The sequence below is a fragment of the Macaca thibetana genome, chromosome 5 (assembly GCF_024542745.1).
Source record: "Macaca thibetana thibetana isolate TM-01 chromosome 5, ASM2454274v1, whole genome shotgun sequence".
Lineage (NCBI taxonomy): Eukaryota > Metazoa > Chordata > Mammalia > Primates > Cercopithecidae > Macaca > Macaca thibetana.
Window position 1 is genome coordinate 161691856 of NC_065582.1, and position 16261 is coordinate 161708116.

Consider the following 16261-nt stretch of genomic DNA (forward strand, 5'->3'; position numbering starts at 1 on the left):
CAAGAAAACTATTTTTATACACTAATTTTAAATAATTGCATAAAGAATACATAGCAGATAAAAAAATGCTTACCCCTAGAGTTTCAAGGAGCATAGCAGTTATTTTGGGAAAATTTTAAAAAAGAATAAACATGTATCTCCAATGTGACACTCTGAAAAAGAATGCCGTTTTCTAAAAATATTCATTAAGATGAATGTAATTATGGAGGCCAAATTTTAAACCTATTCTGCTTATTCAATAACAGTGCAATTTTATCTTACTGAATAAACTTTTCCAGATTCTTTTTCTGACATAAAATACAGTACATAATTTTTTTATTTTTTCATTTTTTCTTTTTTTAGCTGTTAGACTCTTTCTTTGAATTCTAAATAAATCATTTTATTTTAAAAATAGGATGAGGCCAGGTGTGGTGGCTCACACCTGTAATCCCAGCACTTTGGGAGGCTGAGGCGGGTGGATCACTTGAGGCCACGAGTTTGAGACCAGCCTGGCCAACATGGTAAAACCCCATCTCTATTAAAAATACAAAAAATTAGCCATGTGTGGTGGCACGCGCCTGTAGTCCCAGCTACTCAGAAGGCTGAGGCAGGAGAATCGCTTGAACTTGGGAGGCAGAGGTTACAGTGAGCCAAGATGGCACCACTGCACTCCAGCCTGGGTGACAGAGCGAGATTCTGTCTCAAAAAAAAAAAAAAAAAAAAAAAAAAAAAGGACAGATTCCTTAACCACACAGATTCACAGATTAAATACCCTGTCTAAAATTGTAAAGAACAAATCTATTAATCATAATATTGATAGTAGTTTTGAAAAAGTCCTTTCCTTGAAGATATGACCATTTAAAAAGGCATTTTTGTTAACAAGATTACTAGTTAACAGTAAACAGTTTGTTGGAGAAGGAAATACAAATTTAAGTAGTATGTGACAAACAGGTAATAGGTAACCCTAGTTTCCTTCAAAAATACAAACAAATCACCACAAAGAAAATCTGCTTTTTATTCTAACGCTTTATGTTTTTGTTGTTGGCATGAAATTTTAATGATTTCCTAAAGGTGTTCTTCAAAATACTTATAACTAAGAACTAGTAGTCACAAATATGGAAATAATATCCTCCTTTAGGCCTTTTAAAAACTTTCAAACTCCCTGCCCACTTTGAGTAAAATTTATCTTAAAAGTTAGGTTAACGATGAATTCCTACTGAAATTCTTTTTATCTAGATAAATGTACAGAAGCAAGAAAATCATAAGCCAAATACATTTCTAAAAAATAAATCTTGGTCGGGCACAGTGGCTCACACCTGTAATCCCAGCACTTTGGGAGGCCGAGGTGGGAGGATCACGAGGTCAGGAGATCGAAACCATCCTGGCTAACACGGTGAAACCCCGTCTCTACTAAAAATACAAAAAATTAGCCGGGCGTGGTGGCAGGCGCCTGTAGTCCCAGCTACTTGGAAGGCTGAGGCAGGAGAATGGCATGAACCTGGGAGGTGGAGCTTGCAGTGAGCCGAGATAGCGCCACTGCACTCCAGCCTAGGTGACAGAGCGAGACTCTGTCTCAAAAAATAAATAAATAAATAAATAAATAAATCTTAAAGCTTTTTCTAGAATGCCTTTCCCATTAACCCTCTCTACCCTTGTTCAGCTGGCTGCTTACCATCCCTCAGGTTTATTTAAAGGTGATAAGAAAAAAGAAAATCTAATGTGTAGTAAGTAAATATAGCTGCTACCATTTACTTAACCTTTACTATGTACCAAGTACTTGACATGAATTTCTTAGTTTTATCCTCACAACAACCTAAGAGATAGTTTTTATCATTCTCATTTTATGGAAACTGGGGCTTAGAGAGTAAGGAACTTGGCCAGGCACAGTGGCTAACACTTGAAATCCCAGCACTTTGGGAGGACAAGGCGAGAGGATTGCTTCAGCCCAGGAATTCAAGACCAGCCTAGGCAACATGGTGAGACTCTATCTCTACAAAAAAAAAATTTAAAAATTAGCCAGGCTGGTAGTGTGCACCTGTGGTCCCAGCTACTCAGAAGGCTGAGGCAGGAAGATTATTTGAGCCCACGAGGTTGAGGCTGCAGAAAGTACCTGTTCACAACACTGTACTCCAGATGGGGCAACACAGTGAGACCCTCTATCAAAAAAAAAAAAAAAAAAAAAAGAGAGAGAGAGAGAAAGAGAGAGCGAATAAGGAACTTGCCCAAGGTCTCAGAGCAAACTAGCAGAGAGGCTGGGATTAGGTCTGATTCCAGACCTGTGCTTTTACCCATTATTTTATAAGCCTTTCATGCAACCTCTTCCTGGAAACACCTCCCATCCCTCTAAACTGGGTTAGGTGTCCATCTATCCTCTAAGAGCTCCCTGAACTTACCATCATCTCAACAGCTTTATATTACACTGAAATTACCTGTTTACTATAAGCTCCTGGAAGATGAAAAATCTGTGCTATAATAATATCCACAGCTAACAGCACAATACGCATTCTAGCTCCTAGAGCTCGGATGTATGTGCCCGATTGCCCTCTAAAGAAAGCTTATCAGAGAAACTTACCTTAGGAGGGAGTCCTATCCTATGAAACTTTCTACCCACTTTTGGCACTTTTTCTAAAGCATATTTTTTGCCTCTTGATTTTGCACGGTCAATCGCATTATAGTTAAATGTCTCACTGACAAGCCAAACCACCTAGAAACATATAATATAGAAAAATGGTTAGAATTTGTATTATAGTATCTCTATTCATATACACCATGAAATTCACTCTAATGATGAAAATTAGCAAAGTGTAACCCTGTAATAAAGGCCCTAGAAAATCTAAAACAGAAAAGCCAGGGAATTTTGCAAAGCCTTGTTAAATGAATGGCACATATTTCCTTCTGAGAGTGGTATAAAAGCCTTTCAGAGGCCTAAAATTTGCCAGTGGTGAAAGTAACAGCATTAAAATGTAGACTTAGGAATAAACATTTTAAGAAAGAAGGCTTCAAGTAAAAATTTAGAAAGGACGCCAGGTTAGCTGGGTGCAGTGGCTCACGCCTGTAATCCCAGCACTTTGGGGGTCTGTGGCAGGTAGACTGCTTGAGCTCAGGAGTTTGAGACCAGCCTGGGCAACATGGAGAAATTTCATCTCTACTAAAAATACAAAAACTGGCTGGGTGTGGTGGTGCATGCCTGTATTACCAGCTACTCAGGAGGCGGAGGTGGGAGGATCACTTGAGCCCAGCAGGACAAGGCTGCAGTGAGCCATGATTGCATCACTACACTCCAGCCTGGCACGAGACCCTATCTCCAAAAAAAGAAAAGAAAAGAAAGGATGCGGGTGCCAGGCACATGATGGTATGTGCCTGCAGTCCCAGCTACTCAGGAGGCTGAGGTGGGAGGATCACCTGAGCCCAGCAGGACAAGGCTGCAGTGAGCCATGATAAAGAGAAAAGATGTAGATGCCAGGCACATGCTAGTGTGCCAGTAGTCCCAGCTACTCAGAAGGCTGAGGCAAGAGGACTGCGTGAGCACAGAAATTTAAGGCTAGTCTGGGCAACACAGCAACACTCTGTCTCTTAAAAAAAAAAAAGAAAAGAAAAGAAAAGAAAAGAAAAAAATTTTGTATAAAGGCTGAAAGGACAACAATAGTAGTCTTCAAGCACATTGGCTATCTCTGCCTTCAATAGGATCTCTGGATCCCCTGATATTTTCCTGCCTTCTGAATGCTAGGTCTTTATCCTCTTTTTGTTAGCATTGTCGGATCTCACAGGGACAAGACACATTCCCTTAAATACTTTGTGGATCTACACTAGAATCAATTTACTAGTTACCAGTCACTAATGACTCTTGGAGTACTACCAAAAAAGGGGCTCCACTTTAGGTTCTATCATTAGGAATAAATACTGAAATATTCAGATATAAGCAGGTTGTAAATTAAAAGTCCATGGTTAAAAATAAAGTCTGGCTTACCTTTGTTTTAGGTACGATGCCCAGATGAAGCTTGTTGTCCACAAAATAGGCACCCGCTTCGGAAAGGTACCCCTGATTAGGAATCAGGCAGCCTCGGCCAAAGCAGCAAGGGCAGCAGACCTTATGGACATATTTGGTCCATTTTGGATTGAGTTGACCATAAGGCTCTTCTGATTTGGGTTTAAACACACCAATAATTTTCTATAGCAAAAAGTAAAAATCTTATTAGACTTTTTATATATATAGATAATCATCCATAAAATGCATTCTAATAAATTGTTTTCTACTGCTTCCCACCAAAGATACAGGCACAAATCCTCAAACTATTAAGAGGATTTATAAACCTCAAATATTAATATATTTAGTTCAAATCACATTTTCGTATTCATTCTCATTCAACAATCTAAAATCAAGACCAGTAGTTTTCAAACTGTGTTCTGACAAACCCTGGGAAGGTGAAGGCAAGGCTCTAAGACCCCATGCCCCTTGACCAGATTAACTCTAATTTCACCTGTTTTATATTGCTGGATTTCCAAGTTAAGAAAGAGTTTCACTGGGCCAGGCGTAGTGGCGCACACCTGTAATGCCAGCACTTTGGGAGGCCAAGGCAGGCGGATCACAAGGTCAGGAGATCGAGACCATCCTGGCTAACACTGTGTAACCCCGTCTCTACCAAAAATACAAGAAATTAGCCGGGCGTGGTGGTGGGCACCTGTAGCTATAGTCCCAGCTACTCAGGAAGCTGAGGCAGAAGAATGGCGTGAACCCGGGAGGCGGAGCTTGCAGTGAGCTGCGATTGTGCCACTGCACTCCAACCTGGGTGAAAGAGCGAGACTCTGTCACAAAAAAAAAAAAAAAAGAAAAAAGAAAAAGAAAAAGTGTTTCACTGATTTTTAAATGTTTGAAAATCACCATTCTAGGTCAAACAATGTTATTATTCAATATCTATTACATATCCACATTACATGTTTGCTGTTTACTTTCCCCACATTAAAGTACATTGTAATAAGCAGGGACTTGGTTTGTTAGGGCTGCATTTCCAGTACTCAGAACAGTACCTGATGCACAGTAGACATCCAAGTATGTGTTAAATTAACGAATCCAATGACAAAAACCACCTCTAAAATACAAAGATGATAAGATACAGTACACATCCATGCTGTCAGATTCTCCTACCTTAATTCTTTTCCAGTTATTTTTTCAGGAACCAACTTAAAGTAAACTCTTGGCCAGGCCCGGTGGTTCACACCTGTAATACCAGCACTTTGGGAGGTGAGCAGATCACTTGAGGTCAGGAGACAAGCCGGCCAACATGGGGAAATCCCATCTCTACTAAAAATACAAAAATTAGCTGGGCATGGTGGCGTGCGCCTGTAATCCCAGCTACTCAGGAGGCTGAGGCAGGATAATCACTTGAACCAGGGAGGTGGAGATTGCAGTGAGCTGAGATTGCACCACTGCACTCCAGCCTGGGCAACAGAGTGAGAATCCATCTTAATAAATAAATTGATTAATTAAATAAAATAAACTCTCTCCTCTTAAAAAATCTTTTTTTGCTCACGAATGTCTAAAAGTCTCTATACTCTTATCGTTTGATACAATATATTCATATTCAATTTAGAAGCTTAATTATCCTTAGACAAGAACAAGTCTTATTATAAGTATATAATTGCTTTATAACACAATAAATATAATGCAATACAGTCTGAGTCACTAGTAAAAAAGTCAGCAAGATCAAATTAAGAAATCAAGCTTAGAATAAAGATTGAGAGATTGACAGTACCTACAAATACATTTTAATCTCAAAAAGGGTTTATGCTTTAAAATCATTTTTAAAATATAACTTCAATCTGCAAAAAAAGTGAGGGTGAAATTATAAATGTTATTCCCCCAGAGAAAAGAACTGCTCATTATGCATCATTCAGAAAGCTTTTAGAAAAAAAAAACAATGTATTTTTGAAAAATTCTAGACTAAGTGGAGCAAAGTGCCACATCAACTTCTCTTTTCCGGTCTAGAATCATCCTGTGGTTCATTTCACTTTCACATTCCAGTACTTTCAAACTTCAGATTGCTGAGCCTCCTTCCCCTGGTAAAATGCCAGAAAAGGTATTCACTACCTTTGAAAAAAATCAAGTACTTTGGAAATGACATTAAACAAGTTTTGAAGGTTTAAACTTCCACTGTGTTTGGCTAATAAGGTTACAGACTTCCATAAGATAAGGACTTGTGAATATATATACTCAATAAGGCTACAGCGGAATGTGGGTATTCAATAAATGCTTGAAACCAAGTATAAAATAACAAAATAGCAAACTGTGACTTGAAATGATTAGCTCTGTTTGTAAACACCAGAGTGCTTTAGTAAAAGCAAAAAATTGAGGCCGGGCACAGTGGCTCACACCTGTAATCTCAACATTTCGGGAGCCAAAGCTGAGGTTTGCTTAAGCCTAGAAGTGCAAGACCAGCCAGGACAATATAGGGAGACCCCTGTCTCTACAAATAATTACAAAAATTAGCCCAGTGTGGTGGCATACTCCTGTGGTCCCACCTACTCGGGAGGCTGAGATGGGAGGATTGCCTGAGCCCAGGAGGTCAAGGTTACAGTGAGGTTATGATTGCACCACTGCACTCCAGTCTGGGTGAGAGAGGGGGACCCCATCTCAAAAAACAAACAAAAACTGACCTTTATTTTGGAAAAGAGGTTACAATCAGACTTAACAGGAAAATATCTTTAGAAACTCACAATGATTTCATATTTAAATTAGTATTTACCAAAGTTTCTATTACATATAATAGGTCTGTGAAATTCTCACCCTCTTAGGATCCTTCACAAAGTAACTTCCACTTGAACCTTGAGAGATCCTTTCTGGAAAAATTCCAACTTCTATTGCTTGCTCTGCTCTCAGTATAATATCTGCAAATTCTGGGTCATCCAAGAATGCATTCATCTCTGAAGTACCAGTAGTTACTGCATTAAGAAGAAATACCAGCTATGAGAATGCTCATGATATGGACCTGCAATATGGATTGGCTTGCTGGTATCAGGACATAAGGTACAGAAAAATGTAATCAAGATTTGTATAGACTGCTCCGATCCTCCTTCCTCTCCACTGCCTAACAACACCCACTTCTCTTCAATTTCCAAATAACATGGGGGCTGGGGCAGGCACAGTGGCTCACGCCTGTAATCCCAGCACTTTGGGAGGCTGAGGCGAGTGGATCACTTGAGGTCAGGAGTTCAAGACCAGACTGGCCAACGTGGCAAAACCCCGTGTCTACTAAAAATGCAAAAAATTAGCCAGTGTGGTGGTGGGCGCCTGTAATTCCAGCTACTCGGAAGGCTGAGGCAGGAGAATCCCTTGAATCTGGGAGGTGGAGGTTGCAGTGAGCAGAGACTGAGCTACTGCACTCCAGCCTGGGCAACAAGAGTGAGACGCTGTCTAAAAAATAAATAAATAAATAAATAAAAATAATAACATGGGAGGAAGTTCACTGTTCGTTAAAATAATACTAATACTTATTTACTTGAACTTCTGTCCTGCAATGATTTATCCTCCATCCTACTTCATCCTCTAGTTCCCCAATCATACCTCAGATCTTGTCAATACCAGTAACTGCAACCTCACCACACTTTCAATGTCAAGCACCTCCTGTCTTCCCAGTTCAGTCCCTCTGGCACTCCAAGTCCAAATATTCTTCTGCCCTACTAGAACCTATGAAGGACTGCTCCCCCACGTCACTGGAATTCTCTCCCTTCAAGTCCTTGCTTCCCGCCTCCTTGGCCAGCTTAAATTATGCTGGGTCTTCACAGAATCATTCTTTCTTCCTCCCCTCATCATGGTCACCTGCAAAACTCCCAGTCCTGGTAAAACCCTACTGTCTACCAACTCCATGCCTGCACCAGGGCAGCGGAATTGAAGAAATGCACACAAGCCAATTCCTCTCCTCAAATTCCCAACACCTCCTCTTCCATCCTGTCTCTCAGGAGAGGATCTAGCTTCCTATTTCATTAATAAGCAGCAATCACAAAATACCACGACCAGCCCCCAGCATTTATCTACCCACTACTTAACTTTGGAATGGCCCAGGTTCCATTCATGGTCCTCTTCTCTTCGTTACCAACACTGATGACTCCCAAATTTCTAATTCAAGTCTGGACTTCTGCCCTAAACTCGACTACTGTATTCAACATCTCCACTTGGATGCTTAATAGACATCTCAAACTTTACCACCCAAAACTTCATTCTTCACCTTTGCCACACCTCCCAAAGGCTTCATCCCTACGTTTCCCATATTGCAGTTGCTGGCACCTTCAAATCTTCCAGTTGCTTAGGCCAAAAACCTTATAATCATCCATGATCTCACACTCTTACCCTCTACATCCAATCAGCAAGTTGTATTGACTCTACCTTAAATAAATACCCAAAATCCAACCACCTCTTGCCATCTCCATTCCTTCCACATGATTCAGGTTACCATTGGCTCTCACCTCGATTATTCTAAGAGCCTCCTAACTGGTCTCCCTCTCTCACCCATGCCCTCTCTATACCTAACAGAGGAGCTAGGAATCCTTTTTCTTTGTAACTTTTAAGTTCAGGGGTACAAGTGCAGGTTACATAAGTAAACTTCTATCTTGAGGGTTTGTTGTACAGATTATTTCATCACCCAGATATTAAACTGGTAAGAAGAGATGCTACACTTGATCTTAGCCAAAAGATCGAGAAGCGATCACCCGGGTATTAAGCTTAGTACCCATTAGTTACTGGTCCTGACTCTCTCCCTCCTCCTACCCTCCACCTTCCGAAAGGCCCTGGTATATGTTGTTCCCCTCTATGTGTCCGTGTGTTCTCATCATTTAGCTCCCATTTATTAGTGAGAACATGTGGTGTTTGGTTTTCTGTTCCTGTGTTAGTTCGCTGAGGATAATAGCCTCCTGCTCCATTCATGTCCTTGCAAAGGACATGATCTCGTTCTTTTTTATGGCTCTTAAAACATACATCATGTCACTCTTTTGGACCAACCAGCCCATTTATTTCCCATCTCACAATAACTCCAAGTCATTATGACCCCCAAGACCCTTATCTAATCTCTAACCTCCACTTTACTTTTCTATTTAGCACTTACCATCTAATCTACTACGTATTTATTTTGGGTGCTCCAAGAAACCAGGGAACTCCAAGACAAGAGAAACTTCAAAACAAGGATTTATTTCACCGCTGTATCCCCAGAACTTACAGAACTTATTATGTTCCTGGAACATAATAAGCACTTAATAAACACTTGCTGAATGACCTTGCCCTGACCACACCTAAGGGTTATTACTGGTCCTTTAAAATGCAGAGACTAAAAGTGGAGAATAAAAATAAGAGAACTCATTGTATAACCTTTTTTATTTAGCACAGTTGAAGTATGTATGAAGTGAGTATGTATGAAGTATGTAAGTAACTTATCGAGTTTCCATCTCAAACAAATAAATCAAAATGAACTCTCTCTTGAGGATTAGAACTATAAACCTAAACCTGCCCATCTTTACCATATCTTACCCACTAACCAGAATATTTTCTAGAACAAAATAGATGTTCACTGGCCGGGTGCAGTGGCTCACGCCTGTAATCCCAGCATGTTGGGAGACTGAGGCAGGAGGGTCACTTGTGTCCAGGAGTTCAAGACCAGCCTGGGCAACATAGTGAGACCCTATCTCTGTAAAAAAATGAAAAATTAGCTGGGTACAGTGGCATTTACCTGTAGTCCCAGCTACTTAGGAGGCTAAGGTGGGAGGATCACTTGTGCCCAGGAGTTCAAAGCAGCAGTGAGCCATGATCATGCCACTGCACTCAGCCTGAGTGTCAGAATAAGGCCCTGTCTCAAAAAAAAAAAAAAGGAAACTTGAGGTGTTCACAAATTTGGTGCACTGAACCCAGCCTCAGGGCTTTTGGCGCTATTCACCCTTCAGGTCTGGAATTGGATGCCACTTTCTCTAAGTCTTCCCTGGCCCCTACATCTAGGGCATGGCTCCATGCCTCAATGCACAGCTTTCCCCATCCAAGCACATATACACAGTCTGTTAGGGCTGTTTGTTTTGACTGTTTCCTCCATTAGGCTATAAAGCTGTGAGACGATAGGGCAGGTTAACAGGCATCCATCTAATACAGGTCACTATTGTTTCCCCAAAGCCTTGATTTCCACTGCACCCAGTAGGCACTCAGAATATTTGATGAATGATGCACGTCTGCAATGGATGGAAAACAATGTATTTTATGCACTGGTTGAGAAATACTCTCCAACACACTGCCACTCACTGTCTTTCAAAAGCTCACTTATGGAAAATGGTCAAAACACATGGAACATCTACTCTGCTAAAACCTTCCTCTAAATTAAACCAGATTATCAGTATATTGAACCTAGATGAGGCAATATAAATAGCACCAATAGTTAAAAACTATTTCTGCTGAAATGGGCTTCAGGGAAGTTTTAAGAACTACCTCTATAAAATTAATCACTTTTATCACAGATATTGTTTAGCATACAGCATTCACCAAGAGTCTGTGACAGGCTATCCTGTGTCCATTCTGTTTTGGTTCAAATAACCAGTTTATTTTAACTTTATAGACCTCGTGATTGTGTTTCTCTCAAGTTAGCTGATCAGTAATCTTAAAAATTAAATTGATGGGTTGCCTGCATTAAGCATCTGAGGTGCATCTTGTGTACTCTTATTCCAGGATCCATCTTCTTCTCATCTTTCTTCCTTTTAAATGATTTTCTTATTCTATTCACGTATTTATAAGCCACCATGAATCATTAAATGACTTACAAATTCATTTTCTTTTACTTTGGCAGCTCCTTGTGAATTCCAACACTGTTTTCTAACTTTTAGGCTCTCTAACAGAAGTTAAGTGCGTCTGATTTGTATTAACTGGGACCTTGGAGAAGTCACTTCACTTCTTTGTGCTTTTTGTTGTTGTTGTTTTTGTTTTTGAGACAGGGTCTTGTTCTGTAACCCAGGCTGGAGTACAGTGGTGGAATTATAGCCCACTGTACTCAGTGTAACCTGAAACTCATGGGCTCAAGCAGTCCTCCTGCCTCGGTCTCCTGAGTAGCTTGGACTACAGGTGTGCATCAAAGAGGCCTCCCAAAGTGTTGGGATTACAGGCATAAGCTACCATGTCCAGCCTCTCTCTGTACTTTCTTAAAATGAGAACAAGGCCAGGCATGGTGGCTCACACCTATAATCTCAGTGCTCTGTGAGGCCAAGGCAGGTGGATCACCTGAGGTCAGGAGTTCAAGACCAGCCTGACCAACATGGTGAAACCCCGTTTCTACTAAAAATACAAAATTAGCCAGGCATGGTGGCGCGTGCCTATAATCCCAGCTACTTGGGAGGGTGAGGCAGGAGAATCACTTGAACCCGGGAAGTAGAGGTTGCAGTGAGCCAAGATCATGCCATTACACTCCAGCCTGGGCGACAAGAGTGAAGCTCTGTCCCCCCACTGCCACCCACTGCGCCCCCCCAAAAAAAACAGTACTCACATCACAGGGTTGGTTATGAATTAATATATATGAAGCATATAGAAGTATCCCTAGCACATATTAACTGCTATGTAGGCATTAGCTATCATTACTACCCAATTCACTGATTAAAATAACTAGAACAAGGAACGCACTAATCCTTCCACTTTGACACTGATCCAACAACACTATGGTTTATGCTGTTTGTAGATTTTGTTAAATGCCTTGTTAAAGATAACAGACATGACATTCTTCCACTGGTTAAAGTACATAAACCTCTTGCTTATATGAACAAGAGTTAAGCATCATAAATGATGTTCATATTAATCTAAAGGCAAGAATTTCTTGGAACTAGTGAGGTAGTTTCATGGAAATCAGATGGTAAAGGACAAATGAAGTTAATGGAGTCACTTAAAAAATAACTAAACTTAAAAATCGAGTTAAATTACTCAATCATGAACATTTTAATCTTTAAAATTTTTTTAAAGTTTTCACAGAAACTATTTTAAAGTCCCAATAAAGGTAAAAACCTCCAAAATAACCAGAGACACAATTATTTTATAACACTTGCGGACCCACGGCAAAATGGAAAAAGGGCAGAACATGAAAAAAGAACTAGGCTTTTTTCTGTTTTATTACTTCCTGGGTGATTTATCACTTCCTGGGTATCTGACTTCAGGCAAACCATTTACCTCTGAAGTCCTACGAGCTACCAGTCATTACCAGTTTATTAATTCTGAATCCTCATAACGAGAATAAGGGTGAATAACAACTAACTTGCTGTGCTGTTGTGAGAATAATTTTTTTTTTTTTTTTTTTTGAGACAAAGTCTCACTCTGTCGCCTAGGCTATAGTGCAGTGGAGCTATCTCTGCTCACTGCAACCTCCACCTCTCAGATTCAGCAGCGATTCTCCTGCCTCAGCCTCCCGAGTAGCTGGAATTACAAGCGCCCGCCACTATGCCTGGCTAATTTTTGTATTTTTAGTAGAGGTGGGGTTTCACCATGTTGGCCAGGCTGGTCTCAAACTCCTGACCTCAAATGATCCACCCACCTAGGCCTTCCAAAGTGCTGGGATTACAGGCGCGAGCCATGGCACCCGGCAGAGAATAAAAAATTTTTATTTATTTATTTATTTATTTATTTATTTATTTATTTATGTTTTGAGACAGAGTCTTGCTCTGTCTCAAGACAGAGCCAGGCTGGAGTGCAGTGGAGAATAAAATACTTTTTAAAAAAGATCTTAGCAAATTGTAAGCTGTGATATAAGTAAGATACTACCTTTAAAAAAGGTAGGAATTCTAAGAATCCATTTGCATTCTAACACTATATCCTCACTTTGACTTTTTGTTGTTGTTATTTTTAATAGAGATAGGGATCTCACTATGCTGCCCAGGTGGGTCTTGAACTTCCAGCCCCAAGCTATTCTCCTGCCTAGATCTCCCAAAAGGCTGGGATGGGATTACAGGACTGCCATCTCGTTGGCCTCTCGCTTTGATTTTTTTCTAGCCTTAATACTGTTTGTTTATAAAATACCTCACTTTCACAGAATAAGTGCATTTTGAAGGCTTTAGGCTCTTTTAAAAATCCAGGTACACAAGGTAGCTTACACAAGGTAAGGGGCGGAAAAAGGCAAGCTAGCTATTTTACAGATTAAATTCTAAGTAATATATGCCCAAATTGCCAATGTAGCTAGGCGAATGCAGGCCCGTTTGTGATCTGGTTCGAGCTTCACGTTATCTGGTTAAACGACAATGCATCCATTAGCAAACATTATAACGGGAGCAGACTTTGGTTAAAGCTTAAACCATCAGACAAACGGCTCCCCTTGGGCTTCTCTGATTTATTTACTCTAGAATATGCCTGAATGTAACTTCCAGCTAGAACTTGAATGACCGATTCTATCCAAAATTCTTTAAACTGTAGAGGACACATTAGTGTACCACTAACAGTACATTTAAAATCTAACAACTCCAAAAAAACTAAGCAGTGTTAAAGAAACTTCCATTTTCTGTGGCTTTTAAGCTGTCATGTGTGAAGCAATAAACCAACGGGGTGCACAACATCTCATTTAATCCATCCTCACAACCAGCAGGGAGGTGTTACCATCGCCTTTTTACAAACAAATCTGTCTCACCTCTAGCTGAGAGTCTTACAAGTCTGCTATTTCCATTACATTAGTCTAACTCCACTCAACACGCCAGAAAAATCTCACTTTATTAACAAATATCCAGGCCTGCACAGCATACCTAAATTTAACTAACGTTCAACATCGTTTCAATTGCCCTGTTTCACCTGAGGGTATCAGTCCACTTAATAGCGAAAAGAGGTTTTTCGTTTCGTTTTCTTACGTATTAGAAGTAAATCAAGAAAGAGAAACTAAACTGTAAGAGGGCAGGAACAGACTTTCAACTGCTTTTTGCCCCCTGTGGCTAACGTCACAATAACAACATTTAATGGAAAAAGGTTTTAAAACGTGCCCCAGTGGCAACTGGATATTCTGGTTGTCCATCTCTCTCCTGTCATCCACTTCGCAAATTCACCACTCCGGGAACTTTCCTGAGAGTTCAAGGTTCTTAATTCAAAGTCAAGTCCAAACTTGAGCAAGGACTGACGTCATTTTACAGCGTTAACCTCTCCCCAGTGTCTGATTCTAGAAGTTTAGACTCACTTTGCGGGGAGGTCTAAAGAATCGGTTTAATGACAGCCACTGGCCTTAGGAGAGCAAGTTCCCGGAGACAGAGCGAGCAGGCGAAGCGCACGCGGTGCGTCTGCGGCTGGCCCCGGTCCGAACTTGGGAGCCGCTGCCCAGCGATCGGGGAAAGCCCGTCCACCTCGGCTAGCGCGCGCGGGAGACAGGACAGAGCCGGGCGACAAGCGCAGCCGCCTGGAGGGGCGCGGGGAGTGGGGCAGGGCCGGGTCGCACCTGAAACCGCGGGGCGGCTCCGGTCCAGGTCGGCGGGCGAACTCCGGGAGACCCCCACGTTCCCGGGCGGGAGCGGCAGCTCCTCGTCGCCGGCCGCGCCCTCCTCCCCGGCGGCGTCCAGCAGCCTCACGGCGCTGCCTGGGGCGCCTCTCCGCGGGTGGGCCCAGGCGATCCGCGATAGCAGCGGCTCCCGCTCCCCATCTTCCTCCTCCTCCGGGCTCCCGCTGTCCGCGGACGCCAGCCGGTCGGGCTCGGAGGGATCCTCCATGGACTCCCTCTGCTCCCTCCGCGCTGAGACCAGATCACAGCAGCCAGGTGCCCGAGACTGGGCTCTGCATGGCGGGGAACGGGAGCAACCGGGTGGAACGGACGCCACCTCACCAGCGCACGGGCCCGCTTGGCGCCCGCTTGGCGCCCGCCCAGCGGTTGCCCCGCCCCGCCGCCGGCCTCGCCCCATTTCGCGCCTCCGCCGGGCGCCTCCCCCGCGCCTGCGCAGAAGGGCCGTGGCGGGCGGCGGCGGCGGCGGCGGCGGCGCGCGTGGGAGTGAACAGAGGGCGGGGCTTTTGAGGGGGCAGGTGGGGCGGGGCCGCCACCTGCCTCCGTGAGTGCGGAGAGAAGCTGGGCACAGCTCGCTTTACTCCCAGTGGAGGGCGGGAAGCTGAGTAGTTTCCAAAGAGGTTCCCTCTTGCAACCAAAATCGGCCCCTCCGCGACAGAATTCTCTCTTAGAGTTTACCATAATCTATAACAATAGATTTAATTGTGCGACATTTCTTTCCTCCACTGGACGTCCAGGAGGGTTTGTATGTTCTTTTTTTTTTCTTACTAATCTAGGTAGAAATTTATCAGTTTTTAAATCTTTTCAGAATATCATGTTTTGGTTCCATTGATTTTCTGTTTTCTAGTCCATTGGCTTATTTTGCTCTTTATTCCTCACTTGAAGTTTGATTTCCTCTTCTTTTTCTAGTTACTTAGAGTAGAAGAGTATTGATTCTAAATCTATCTGCTTTTCCAATGCAAGGATTTAAGGCTATAAATTGCCCTCTAAGCACTGCTTTAGCTGCATTCTCCGTTTTTTGTTGTTGTTGTTGTTGTTGAGACGGTCTCGCTGTGTTATCCAGGCTGGAGTGCAGTGACACAATCATAGCTCACTGCAGCCTCAACCTCCTGAACTCAAGGTATCCTCCCACCTTTAAACTGTAGAAGACACAGTAGCTGGAACTGCAGGCATGCATGATCACACCCTGTTAATTTTTAAATTTAAATTTTTTGTAGAGATGGGGTCTCACTGTTGCCCAGGTTGGTCTTGAGCTCCTGGTCTCAAGTAGTTGTCCTGCTTCAGCATCCCAAAATTCTGGGATTACAAGCATAAGCCACCTTGCCTGGCCTGCTACTGTGCTTTCATTTTCCTTCAGCAGAAAATAGTTTTTAACTTCCTTTATGATTTCCTCTTTGACCCTGTAAAGGAAAATAAAAATCTCAGAACCATCCCCCACCCTCAACTTGTTATGTCAGGGGGAGATTTAACCCTGGAAACTGAAGTCACCCAGCACTACAATCCTTTTCCCAAATGGATAGCGGTTACTTCCCATCATTGTATTAAAACTTTATACGTTAGCCAGACCCTCCTCAAAATGCAAAACAAGCCTTATGTATCTCAGTCTCAGGATGACTGTCCTCAACAAATTAATAATAGTGAATTCTTTACCGGCCATTAAACCTTTCAAGATGTATATCCTTCCATAAAACAAGGACATGTCAATTGTATAACTTTAAGTCTGCAACCTAAATCAAACGGGTACAATTAAAGTCTGTTAAATTTCACATGGATGATTTCAATTACAAGTTTATCTTCCCAGATGCAGAACAAGGATAAGATCAATC

General features: G+C 42.1%; 1 protein-coding gene and 1 pseudogene across 2 annotated transcripts in view; both read right to left on the minus strand.

Annotated features, from left to right (window-relative positions):
- The window catches only part of PI4K2B (phosphatidylinositol 4-kinase type 2 beta), a 35455-nt gene extending 20615 nt beyond the window's left edge, over positions 1-14840 (minus strand). For both annotated transcript variants that reach the window (XM_050790696.1, XM_050790694.1), the window contains exons 1-4: positions 14379-14840; positions 6761-6915; positions 3947-4147; positions 2552-2683 (exon numbers count right to left, since the gene is read on the minus strand). In XM_050790696.1, the coding sequence (XP_050646653.1) occupies positions 2552-2683; positions 3947-4147; positions 6761-6915; positions 14379-14835 (945 nt within the window). In that variant the 5' untranslated portion in view covers positions 14836-14840. The remainder of the gene's footprint in view (positions 1-2551; positions 2684-3946; positions 4148-6760; positions 6916-14378) is intronic.
- Positions 8582-8676, minus strand: LOC126955907 (uncharacterized; annotated as a pseudogene).
- Positions 14841-16261: the final 1421 nt, after the last annotated feature.